Below are 13,061 nucleotides of genomic sequence, written 5' to 3'. Positions count from 1 at the left end.
GAAAGATAGCCTTTTCAACAAATGGTGCTGGAGCAATTGGATATCTGGATTTCCATAGCTTAAAAAATGAACTGTGATGTAGTCTAATACCTTCAACAAAAATCAATTCAAAATGGAGCACAAAGTTAAATGTTAAACTATAAATATTCTAGAAAAGAATAGAAGAGAATCTTTGGGATCTAGTGCTAGGCAAAAAGATCTTAGACTTGACACCAAACTTAAGATCCATAAAAGGAGGGCGCCTGGGTGGCTCAGCTGGTTGAGCGACTGCCTTCGGCTCAGGTCATGATCCTGGAGTCCCAGGATCGAGTCCCACATCGGGCTCCCTGCTCAGCAGGGAGTCTGCTTCTCCCTCTGACCCTCTTCCCTCTCGTGCTCTCTATCTCTCATTCTCTCTCAAATAAATAAATAAAATCTTTAAAAAAAAAGGTTGAAAGGATAAGCTACAGAGTGGAAGTAAATATTTGGGAACCATATATCCAACAAAAGACTAGTATACAGAATATATAAAGAACTCTCAAGAGTCAATAGTAAAAAATCCATCAAATTAGAAATGGACAGAAGATATGAAGAGACATTTTACTGAAGAGGATATACATATGGTAAATAAGCACATGATAAGATGTTCAACATCATTAGACATCAGGAAAGTGCAAGTTAGAACCACAATGAGATATCACCACATCCCTAATGGAATGGTTCAAATAAAAAATAGTGACAATAAGTTCTGGCAGGGATGTAAGGAAACTGGATCACTTACATGTTGCTGGTGGAACCGTAAAATGGTCCAGCCACTCTGGAAAACAGTTTGGCAGTTTAGTTTCAAAAAGTTAAACATGCAATTACCAAAAGGCCTGGCAACTGTAATACTGATCGTTTTCCTCAGAGAAAAGACAATGTACATTAACACAAAAACCTGTACATGAATGTTGAGAGCAGCTTTATTTATAATAACCCAAACTGGAAACATACTAGATGTTCTTCAGTGACTAAACAGTTAGCCATACCATGGTGGTAGCACATCCATACCATGGAACACTACGAACCAATAAAACGAAATGAGCTGTGACACCTGCAATAACCTGGGTGAACGTCAAGAGAGTTATGCCAAGTGGAAAGCCAATCCTCACATGTTACGCACTGTATTATTTCATTTATATAACATTCTCAAAACGACAAAATTATAGAAACAGAGAACAGATTAGTGGTTGGCAGAAAAAAAGAAGTTGGCAGCAGCAGAGGGAAGTGGCTGTGGTTATAAAAGGGCAACGTGACAGACCCCCCTGGAACTGGAAATATCTTGTGTCTTGATGTATCAATGTTCAATATCCTGGTTGTGACATTGTACTATAGTTTGGCAAGATGTTACCATTGGGGTAAACTGGGAACAGCATATATGGGATCTCTCTGTGTTATGTGTTACTTTTTACAACTTCCTGTGAATCTGCAAGTATTTCAAAATAAAAAATTTCATTTTAAAAATATTAACAAAAAAGCCAAAGTACCTGACCGCATGGAGTTTATAATCTAGCTCTCTCCCTCTTTTGTTCTCTCTCTCTCTCTCTCTTTTTTTTTGAGTGATTATAAATGGTATTGCCTTTTAAATTTTGGTGACAATCTAAACTATTATATAGTTTACAAACTATATAATAAGCATACTTTATTCTTTTTCAGAAAATAGATATTATTTTAAACATTACAGAAGTGTATAACTCAAAGTGTGGTCTTGTCTAGTTACACAGGAAAGTTTTCCTAACTTCTGAGTGACATTTGAGATCAGTTCTAAAAGATAAGTAGGTGTTAACCGATTGAGGGGGAGTGGGTTGTTGGGGATCTTTCAGAACTGAGGGAAGAACACATGTAAAGATCCAGGAAAGGGAAGAAGCACAGCACATTAATGGAAAGAAGGCTCAGTGGCTGGAGCAGTGAACAAGAGATGAGATGGTGTTAGGTGAAGCTGAGCCATTAGGCCAGTCAAGTAGAGGCTTATAAGCAAGCAGCTTTCGGATTTTGGTCTTTTAGAGCAGTGGAAACACCTGAAAGGTCCTAAGCAGGAGAGCAACTTGCTCAGAATATTGTTTTTAAAAGGCCACTCTCAGTGCATTGTGGAGAATGGATCAGGGAGGAAAGACAAGAGCTGTCAGGAAGCTAAGTTCAGGTATCAGATGATAAAGCTGGGATCTGGTTATAGCAGTAAAAACAGAAAGAAGTGGATATACTTGAAAGGTATTTGAAGGCAGAATTCATAGGACCTGACACTGGATTGGTGTTGCAAAGAGGTTGTCAAGACCATTCCCAGGTTTCGGGCTTTTCCAGCTAGATAGCTGGTGGTGTCTTTCTCTGAGATAAATATTCATGTTTTACAGAAAAGATCTTGAGTTTGGGTTTTTATATTTGATTTTGGGTGCCTTTGAAATATCTAAGTGCAGATGTCATAGAGGCAATTGGATATATAAATTCAGACCTCAGAGAATGATCTGGGTTGGTGGTATGAATTGAGAGCTGCTGAGGGAATGGACACAGGTGACATCACACAGGGAAAGAGTTTTGAGTAAGACCAGACCACAAGGGAACACTGGGTGGCTCAGTCGGTTAAGAGTCTGCCTTCCGCTCAGGTCATGATTCTGGGTTCCGGGGTCAGGCCGCGGGTTGGGCTCCCTGCTCAGCGGGGAGTCTGCCTCTCCCTCTGCCCCTCCCCCTACTCCTGCTCTCTCTCTTTCTCAAACAAATAAAATCTTAAAAAAAAAGGGGGGTTGCCTGGGTGGCTCAGTCATTAAGCGTCTGCCTTCAGCTCAGGTCATGATCCCAGGGTCCTGGGATTGAGCCCCACATCAGGCTCCCTGCTCAGTGGGAAGCCTGCTTCTCCCTCTCCCACTCCCCCCGCTTGTGTTCCCTTTCTCGCTAAGTCTCTCTCTGTCAAATAAATAAATAAAATCTTAAAAAAAAAAAAAAAAAAGACCAGACCACAAGACTGAAACTTGGGGAACAACAACATTTAAAGGCTGGATAGGGAAGGAAGGAAGGAAGGATGAGTCAAGAAAAGAAACATAGCCATATGATCTGAGAGGTAGGAGGAAAACCAAGAGAGTATAATATGAAAGAAACTAAGGAGAATTTCAAAGAGTGTTTAATGTGAAGTAATGCTGTTGAGATTTATTTAATATGAGGACTGAAAATGTCTTGGACTCAGTTTCATGGAGATCTTTGGTGACGCTGGCAAGAGCTGTTTGGTGGGTTAATGGAGAAAGAAGCCAAATTAGTTTATTAAAAGCTATGTAATATGCTGAATGACAGATAAGAACATTAGGATAAATTTCAGTTACTGAATATATATTTTATATATCTATCATTAGGTGAATAAGTCAATGTATTACATATGAGGTAGTTACTATTATTTCCACTATTCAGATAGAAGAGCTAACTTTTAGAGATTTTAATATCACATACTATTATTTAAAATCAAGATTTACTCCTGTCCTCAACAAAATGCTGCTTCTCTAAATGAAGACACTGTCAAGTAAGAAAAGATTTATTTTTCCATTGATTTTTTTTTTTTTTTGCTCACAGTTTTTTACATAAATTGGGGCAAAATGTATGACCCTTGAACATCTTAGAATTTAGGCTTTTGGATAAAAAAAGAATTAATTAGCAAACATGTCTAACATACACAAAATTGTAGAGAATAGCAAAATCAATTACCCATCAGTAATTATCACCCCATGGTTTTTCTTGTTTAAGGGATACCTTCAGCCATTATACTCCTTCCCTGCTCCTGCCCTCACCACCCCAATAGATTATTTCAAGGCAAATCCCAGACAAAGCTCTTTCTAAAATCAATCCTATTTTTTTTTCAAAGCTGTCTATTTTGCTTGCTATAAACTTCCACAGGGCTTTCAAATATCTGATTAAATCTATATGATAGTTCAAATATAAATGCAAGGAATAAAATTATACCTGAAAGTTATATGAGTTTTTAAAAAATATACCTTATTTTTTAGAGCAGTTTTAAATTCACAGCTAATTTCCCACATACCCTGTGCCCATGCTGCCCTCCCCACCATCTCCCACCAGAATGGTACATTTGTGGTGAACCTACACTGACAAATCCTTATCATCTAAAATCCATTGTTTATGTTAGGGTTCACTCTTCCTGTTGTATATTCTGTGGTTTGAACAAATTTGTAATGACATTTTTCCACTATTATGTATCATACAGGGTAGTTTCACTGCCCTAAAAGTCCTCTGGGTTGCACCTATTCATTCCTCCCTCTCAAAGTTATGCAAATTTTGATGTTACTTTTTCACTTCCAACAGATGCAAGGAACCATTTAATTGATTTAAAAACAACAGGTGAATCAGCTAACTTGATGTTTCCTGACATTTGGCTGCCCCCTTTCTGTCAGTTGTTTACTGTAATGAAATAAGACAAAACTTGTACATTCCTAAATGTAATAGTTTATTTTTAATTTATAAAGACATAGTTTTGGTGATTATTTATAGAAGTCAGATAATGCAAATAGTAACTAATGGATTTGTGTTTTTCTAGACATGTTCCCTACATCTTAAACATCACAAAAGTCTCTTGGAGATCACTTGTCCTTGGGCCCTACGAAGTCTTGACTCCTCTGTGTGCTTTATGTGACATCACAGTCTAAGTGACCGGCAGACCATACTACACCAACTGCCAAAGGCTGAGATGAGGAGAACATGAGTGATAAGATGCTTCCTCTCCCTGCTTTCTTTCTGAAGGTGATAAACTGTCCTGTTCTTAAAGTTTTCTTAAAGGTGGATATCTTTTTTTCTCCACTTTAATTTTAAAAAGTTCTTTGTTTTTATTTTTAGAATAGACTGAGCGGGGTTTTTTTAGGAGAATGAATTTATGCTTATATATAAATACTGCATATTGATAAACATAAGTAGGTACTGAGTATTGAGTATATATGATATATACACAAGTAGTTTGGCTGTGAATATATCAAATATATTGAACATAAATAAATTTTGAGATTTCATATATTTCTGAATTCTAACAAATTTGTTTTGACTTTAGAAGAAAGTTCAAATATACATAATGCCCAGAACTAATTTTCAAGTTGGGCTGTCTGTAGCCCCAAGTACTCTACCCAAGGGTTTCAGGGCTCACCTGGAGGTGTGAGAGTCCATAGACAGTTTAGCGCACAAGAGCCTGATGAGTTAGTGGGGCCTCATATTCTTCCCATTTTTTTCCAACGAGAGCAGTTCTGTTGTATGTAGTAAGTATCTGCACCATACTTTGTTTAAAGAAAGGGTTCCCTCATCTAAGTTTGAATATCAGTAGTCTACAAAAATAGCACTTTGATGAAATCTTATGTCATCAGAGGGCCGGCTTCAGGGAACCATGAATGCAGAATAGAACTAGGGAATAGGTGTTCCACTTTATGGGAAATTTTATTTAATATGTTCAGAAAGGAAAGTAGGAAAACAAGTATTGTAATTAAGATAATAATATCTTATTGTATAGAAGAATATGGTGAACATGCAATATTGTTAAAGATTGTAGTTTACCTCTTAAGGTATTGTTTCTATTTTACAGAAAATAAAATCTGGAGATATTCAGTACAAATCCAAGTAATATAGGATTTAAGTGGGCAAGTTGGGCTCTGAATTCAAGTCTGTTTGACCTTAAATTCTGCTTTAACATGTTATGATTTTAATTTTGGGTTTCTAAGAGACTGAAAGAAAAAGGGACAAATACAATGAGGCTGGTTGTAGGGGTAAGATGAGTTTGTTTTTGAGGTTTTATATGCTGGTAGATTGTTCAGCAAGCATCTAGAAAAGTAGCATTTGGCCTTAGAGAGTGGTGGGGCTTTAACTGCACAGATGAGAAGGTGGGGGGGACCAAGTTTTGACTAACAATAATATGTCCAGGTTAGAATGAAATGGAATCAGGTACGGAAAAGTTTGGGAAAGAGGAGAAAGTTGTAAGGAGAAATAGAAAATGTAGCATCACCAAAATAGGAAAAAACATTTGTACTGAGGAAAAGATTGTCAAAGCTGTTAAATACTGCAGAGGTCAAAGAGGCAGGCCTTGACTTTTGGCAATTAGGAGAGAGAGTTGGCGTCAGTGGTTTCAAAAGAGGATTTACACAGGGGCCAGTATGTAATGAATTAAAAAAAAAGATGGAGATGTTAGGGAAAGAGATCATCTATTAAAGTCTGTAGACCCTTCTTTTGAGATCTTGAAAAAAAAAGAATGTGAGTGAAATTAGTGCATGGTATCTAGAAGAAGGAACAATGTCTAGAGAAGGTTTTTTGATAGGGCAAACTGGGCATCTTTATAACTTGATAAGAAAGAGCCAGTTGAAAGGGTAGAAGATTGAAATGCAAGTGAAGAAAGGAAAATAACTTTCTTTCTTCAAAAAAGAAAAAAAGTTTTTTTTTTTTTTTTTTAAAGATTTTGTTTATTTGAGATCGAGAGAGAATGAGTGGTGGGGAGATGCAGAGGGAGAGAGAGAGAGAGAGAGAGAGAGAGAAGCAGACTCCCTGCTAAGCAGGAAGCCTGATGCAGGGCTCTATCCCAGGACCCAGAGATCATGACCTGAGCTGAAGGCAGACGCTTAACCGACTGGGCCACCCAGGTGCCCCCAAAGTTGGAAGAACAATAACAATAGTAAACAGCACCTATAATCAACCACTAAAAAGTTATAAAGAATAAGTTAAAGGCCCTTCTTAAGCACTCCAATCTACAAACCCCTCTCCTACTCCATTTTCCCTGTTAATAGTTTGGCACAAATGTGTTTCAACTTCTTCCTTTATTTAAATAAGCATTCCCCCCACCCCTTTGCATATGTATCCAAATATTCTTTTAAAGAAATAAGATAAAATGCCATATATATTTTTCAAATTACTTCTTTCAGTATATCAATCATGAAGATTTTTCTAGGTCAATACACACACTCATCAAATATATCTCATGCTTTTTAACAGGTGCATAATGTTCTTTTGTTTGGCTACATCACAATTTATATAGAAATTCCTTCATTTATGAACCCTTCTTGGTACCTTCATTCTATTTTTTTTTTAAGATTTTATTTATTTATCTGAGAGAGAGGGAGAGTGAGAGGGAGAAGCAGACTCCCTGCTGAGCAGAGAGCCCGATGTGGGACTTGATTCCATGACTCTGGGATCATGACCTGAGCCGAAGGCAGATGCCTAATGGACTGAGCCACCCAGGCACCCGTACCTTCATTCTAAAAAGGGGACTGGTGGGTGTGTTGGGCTGAATGATAGCCCCTGAAGGCATCTTCACTCTAATCTCTGGAACCTATGAATGTTACCTGACATGGCAAAAGGTGCTTTGCAGATATGACTATTGACTTAGTACAACTGGATATTGATGTGAGAAGATTATCCTGGATTATCTCAGTGGGCCCTAAATATAATCACAAATGTCCTTATCAGAGGAAGGGACAGGAAGAGTTTACGACAGAAGAAGTGCATGTGATGCCAGAAGCAGAGAGAAGCAGTGTCAGGAAGATAGAAGATGTTATACCACTGGCTTTGAAGGGGGATAGAAGGAGCTATGAGCCCAAGGAAATAGATTTTCCCCTGAATCCTCTAGAAGAAACCAGTCTTGCTGACACCTTGATATTGGCCCCATAAGACTCATTTCAAATTTCTGGCCTCAGAACTATAAAAGATAAATTTTTGTTGGTTTAGCCGCCAAATTTGTCCTAATGTAGTATGACCTCATCTGAACTTGGTTACATCTACAAAGACCTTATTTCCAAAAAAGGTCACATATATACGTACTGGAGGTTAGACCTTAAACATACCTTTTTGAGGGACCAATTCAACCCCTACACCTGTTAAAAAAAATAAATTGGTTTTAAGTTTGGTTTCTGGGAACTTGCCAGATATTAATAATGCTGGAATTGTTATTGCCTCACTCAATTACAACATTCTTGCTGGATTTGGGATTTCAGGAAATCCCAGAGGAAAGAGGGAGGGAGGATGGGTGGATATTTAGAGGATAATGAATTTGTTATGGAGCAGAGAGCATCTCAAAATATATACATGCAGCATATCATTTTCATAAAGTTAGTGAGCAAAACTAAACATTATTTTTGCACAAAGAGATATAGAATGTGAGTGTGTGTAACATATATTTGAAGACCCTCTAAAGAAAAGCAGCAAAGTGGGGGGGAGGATGGAAAGAGCACACAGGATTCTCCAGTGTGTTGGGTTCACGTGTGTTCATTACTAGCATACCTTATTTAAAATCTTTTCTATGTAATAAAACGGCATATGTATTATGCTGAATGTTAAATTGTGCCTCTATAATAACGTGTTTTTTTAAATGGCACAGAGACGGTAGGAAATACACTTTGAGAATGGGACTCACACTCTAAGCCCGAAATCAATATTGGAAAACGGCACCAACTGCTTCATTAAGGTAATTTTTCCAGGTGTCCCTTAGAAAAGCTGAAAGATGACAGGGTACTGGGTAAACTCAACGGTAATTATAAAACCGTGAGTAAAAGAACTTGTGCTTCCATGAAACTCAAGCACCAACAATTCAGGAGGCGCACAGCGTCCCCATGAACCATCGTTTCCACTGTGGTTCTTCACATTCCCCGCTAAACGCTTGTTGGAAACGCAGTCTACGCAAAGACCTTCGCCCGTTTCCAAAATGACGGCTGCAGCGCCCACAATACACGTACAGCGCAAGTCCGGAAGTTACGCAACCTCATGAGGCAGCGCGCCCTTACCCGTGGGGAGAGTTTCCGCCATTTTTGAAAATCGGGAAGGTCCGGGGCAAAGTGTAGTTGGTGCTGCGATGGCAGCCTTTGCTGTGGAACCCCAGGCGCCCACGTTGGGTGAGTGAAAAACTGCTTTTTCTCTCTGGCGCTGCGATCCACGCCGTAGGCCTGGGAGCAAGCAAGGTTGAAAGCCAGTAGTCATCAGGCTCTTTGCTAGTTTCGGTCGCGGGGACAAGTCCCTGGTTCACCCCCAAGTTTCTAGTTGTCCCCTTGCTCAGGGCGTCGCCGCCCTGCAGCCAGCAAGGCGGCTCCGGGAAGCTGCGGGCTCTGGGTAGAATGTGGATTTGATTGTCGAGTGGTTACGACGCCGTTTTGTTCCCCCCACACGCGGGCTGCGCTCGACCTGCCCATACCTGAGACCTCCCGGGGCTGGGGACGCAATGCTGGGTTCCCAGATTCGGGGAGGCTTTGGTGGGAAGGAACTGACCCGCGTACACGTGGGTGGGCGGTGCCCTGGAATGTGGTTACAGTTTACGGTTCTTTGGTCACCAAGGCTTTTAGTTCCTATTTGATTCTTTCCCTCTCCTGGGCCTTGTAAAAGGAATCTGTTATTAATAGAAACTTGAATCGTGTGATATTTAACCCGTTGATGATAGCTGTGGAGATATTGGAGTTAATAGGAGGCCAGCAGTTCGTACCATTTTCCCGCCTTTATCTTGGGGAAGTGACTTTGGAGGAGGTCTTTTCTACTAATCAGTCACGTAATGAATTTTTAAAAAAATTTCCATTGTTTAACGGAGAACCTTGCAGAAAATGTTGGAAAAAAAAAAAGTGAACAGGAGGTCGATTTCCTTTTTTTTTCCCTGACTTTTGGCACTTGTGAGAACCGTCAAAATTTTTAGAGCAGAAAAGACGCATTTGAAAATTAAGCTACAACATTCCGAGCTTGGAAAAGAGCAAGCGCGATATGTGTTTGTAGAATGAGTTTTTTGGGTTTTTTTAGATTTGAAAGGTGTTTAGTGCTTGCTGTGCTTTGTGCAAAATGTTTGAGACTAGAGTAACTTGAATTGTTTTAGTATTAGTCATAAAAAACTAAATGCATAATGTCAGTGCAGATACTCTGCTGCCTTTAAACTTATGTACAGATAGATGTTGGTCTAGGTATTTATGTTTTGTGTTATTTTAGAGAGCAGGAGACCATTCATTTCCAGTTCCAAAGTTTTCTATTCAACAAAACATTTTGGGAGTGCACAGTATTTCTTAGAGCTGCAAATGTGAATAAACTTGTCCCTGTTCATTGCCTGGTTAGAAAGCCGACATTTGCTGATATTAATTGTTCAAATCCACATATTGCAGGTATTGCAGGTGAAGAATAAATAATTTTCCCAGCACCTAATGTTATATTAAAATTAAGGGTTACTTGAGCAAACAGTGCTAGCTGAGTAAGACCTAGGACTTATCATTTTATGTGTACAAACCATGAAATGGAATTTAAGACTTGCAGGATCCATTGTGATAACTCTCCAAGTGAAATTTAGACTGAGGAGTGGTTAGTAACAGGTGAGTTAAGACCCCTTTGTGCCCTCACTCTGGTGCTTTCTAGTGTATCACAGTATATATCAGAACTTTTCTTGACTTAATTCTTCTTCTTACAATTGCCATATGTTTTTTTCTTTTGGGGGATGGGAGAATGAGGTAGTAGATGGTACCTAAAACTTTGTATTTACTACTTTAGGTTTCTAAAGATCTGTTCAGAATATGCCATAGTTTAGACTCTGGTGTGTATGTTCTTTGGAAATATGTAATGGTAACATAGTAACATAGCACTTTAAAATAATCACAGTGTAGTTACAGTTCTTCACAACTTATTTCAGTATTTGCTTTATTTTTTCCTAAATGACTTTGCCTTTTTCCTTTTTTATACACTTGGATTGGCATTGTTAATATCTAGGTCTGCTGTAATGAGGAAGGATAAATAATTCTGCATTTGGATAGCAAGAAACACATTTTTGAGGCTGCTTAAAAGTCAAGGAATAGTTAACCATTATAAATAATACATTAAATGTTTGACCTTTCTGAGTGCCATGAATCACATTCAGGCTTGTCACATAGTTGAAAACTTAAGTTTTCATAAGCAGAAATTGCAAACTCTGCATTTACCTTTTAGTCACTTAGTTTTTGCTATTCTAAGATAACCTTAGAATAATAACTAATGTTTGCTGAGTACTTACTGTATATTAGGTACTGGGTCAAGTGCTATATATGCTATAATTCTAAGCAAAGCTCTGTGACTGTTTATGTAACCCTTTTTGCTGAGAGACTTGAACCCAGGTCTCTGACTCCAGCGCCCATGTTTTCCTTACCGTGCTATTTTGCTCTGAAATTAGAGTAGGTTATAGACTCCTTATCTTCATAGTGGGAATAATAATACCTACCCTGTAAATTGTGAAAATTAATTTTGAATTGATGATTGTGAAATATCAGCTCTCTTTAAATTGGTTTTATGTTGGGGAGACTTTTGTTGATTATTCCTAACTTTAAAATTATTTTAAAGAATGATCCAAAAAATAAACTTTCCAAATTTATCAGTGTTTCTTAGTTGGGATGCTAGTCATTACTATTATTTTATATGTGTTCTAATGTGTGCATTATTTTACTTTTATTACACAAATGATTTACAGTTTTTGTTTGTGGGAAAGAAAAAAAAGCTAAACCCATTGTGTTTGATTTGCTAAGACTTTCTGTAAGTAACTGGTGCGCCTTGCCCTTGTTTTTGGTTGTTGCATAGTAGAAGCTGACCCAGAAGTTATTCTGTGTGTAGTAAGAATTTTTTTAAGATAATCCAGAATTTTTCCATTTAAAAATAAATGTTGATTCTTAAACCTGCGAAATAATGTAAACAAGAACAACTGGCAGATTAATATTGTTAGTAAAAACACTTCTACATTTTTATAGATGGTTTTTAAAATAATAAATTCAACTATGCTTCTGTGTTAAGTTTTCGTTAAATTCTCAAAATTATTTATGCTAGATTCTTGCATCTTTTTGTTAGATATTGTAACTTTGAGGTCCTTTGTTTTATTTTTTGCTTCATTTAGGATCTGAACCAATGATGCTAGGTTCACCAACATCTCCAAAGCCAGGGGTTAATGCCCAGTTCTTACCTGGATTTTTAATGGGGGATTTGCCAGCTCCAGTAACTCCACAACCTCGATCAATCAGTGGCCCTTCAGTAGGAATAATGGAAATGAGATCACCTTTACTTGCGGGTAGGTAAATTGTTTAAAATAATTTCATAGTACTATTAATACATGTATTAGAATTTTAAAAAGTAATGATAAAACATTCACCCTTATCAACACATTTATTAGCAATGCCTCTTTAATTTTTAGATTCTTGGAATAGAGGTATAAGTAGTATAAGCTACTGTTAATTTCAGGAACCACTCATTAAAACTGTGTGTATTACATCTCATCCAATTTAAGATGCCCTTGATTGTAAAACTCACTATTATTTAAAGTACCACTAAGGAAGAAAAGCACTAAATATGAAAGAATGCCAAGATACCATTTTTTGTAAATTATCCATATCAAAGATGTTAAAGTGTGGAGGGCTGGGGAAGAAATATGGTCGTTTAACTTCAACTGAATAATTTTAGTTCATTTAAATAATTTATCTTAAATATGGTAATAGATATTTAGTCAAAATAACTGTAATTTGTCTTTTTAATTGAAGTATAATCAACATACAATGCTATATTAGTTTCAGTGTACAACATATTGACTTGAAAATTTTATATTATTGCTCACCATAATTGTAGTCACCATCTGTCACCATACAACGTTATTACAATATTACTGACTATATTCCCTATGCTGTACTTTTCATCTCTGTGGCTTGCTTATTTTATAACTGGAACCTTGTTTCTCTTAATCCCCTTTATTTTACCCATCCTCTCACTCTCCTCCCCTCTGGCAACCACCAGTTCTCTGTATTCAAGAGTCTGGTTTGTTTTGTTTGTTTGGTTGTTTTTTTAGATTCCATGTATATGTGAAATGTCTTTCTCTGTCTGACTTATTTCACTTAGCACAGTACCCTCTAGGACCTTGATAGATGAATGGATAAAGAAGATGTATACGTACACAGTGGAATATTACTCAGCCATTAAAAAGAATGAGACATTGCCATTTGTGACAATAGGAAGTGTAATTTGAAATTTGTAGATATGAATTCTACTTCTAGTCATAGTGATTAAGATTCTCACCTTGTTTAGTTAAAGGATTTACTCTACAAACTATGGGGTTTTTTGTTTTTTTTACA

General features: G+C 37.5%; 1 protein-coding gene across 6 annotated transcripts in view; it reads left to right on the top strand.

Moving 5' to 3' along the window:
* The first annotated feature begins 4,645 nt into the window (after window positions 1-4,645).
* The window catches only part of NUP35 (nucleoporin 35), a 38,772-nt gene continuing 30,356 nt past the window's right edge, over window positions 4,646-13,061 (top strand). For 2 of the 6 annotated variants that reach the window (XM_025849002.2, XM_025848974.2), the window contains exons 1-2: window positions 8,448-8,858; window positions 11,840-12,010. In XM_025849002.2, the coding sequence (XP_025704787.1) occupies window positions 8,819-8,858; window positions 11,840-12,010 (211 nt within the window). In that variant the 5' untranslated portion in view covers window positions 8,448-8,818. The other 4 variants (XM_073881574.1, XM_073881590.1, XM_025848994.2 and 1 more) reach the window with 4 other exon arrangements.

This window comes from Callorhinus ursinus, unplaced genomic scaffold (assembly GCF_003265705.2).
Source record: "Callorhinus ursinus isolate GAN/ISIS: 27379988/994484 unplaced genomic scaffold, GSC_fseal_2.0 scaffold2, whole genome shotgun sequence".
In the NCBI taxonomy this organism is placed as follows: domain Eukaryota; kingdom Metazoa; phylum Chordata; class Mammalia; order Carnivora; family Otariidae; genus Callorhinus; species Callorhinus ursinus.
This window is presented reverse-complemented; position numbering and strand designations above follow the sequence as displayed.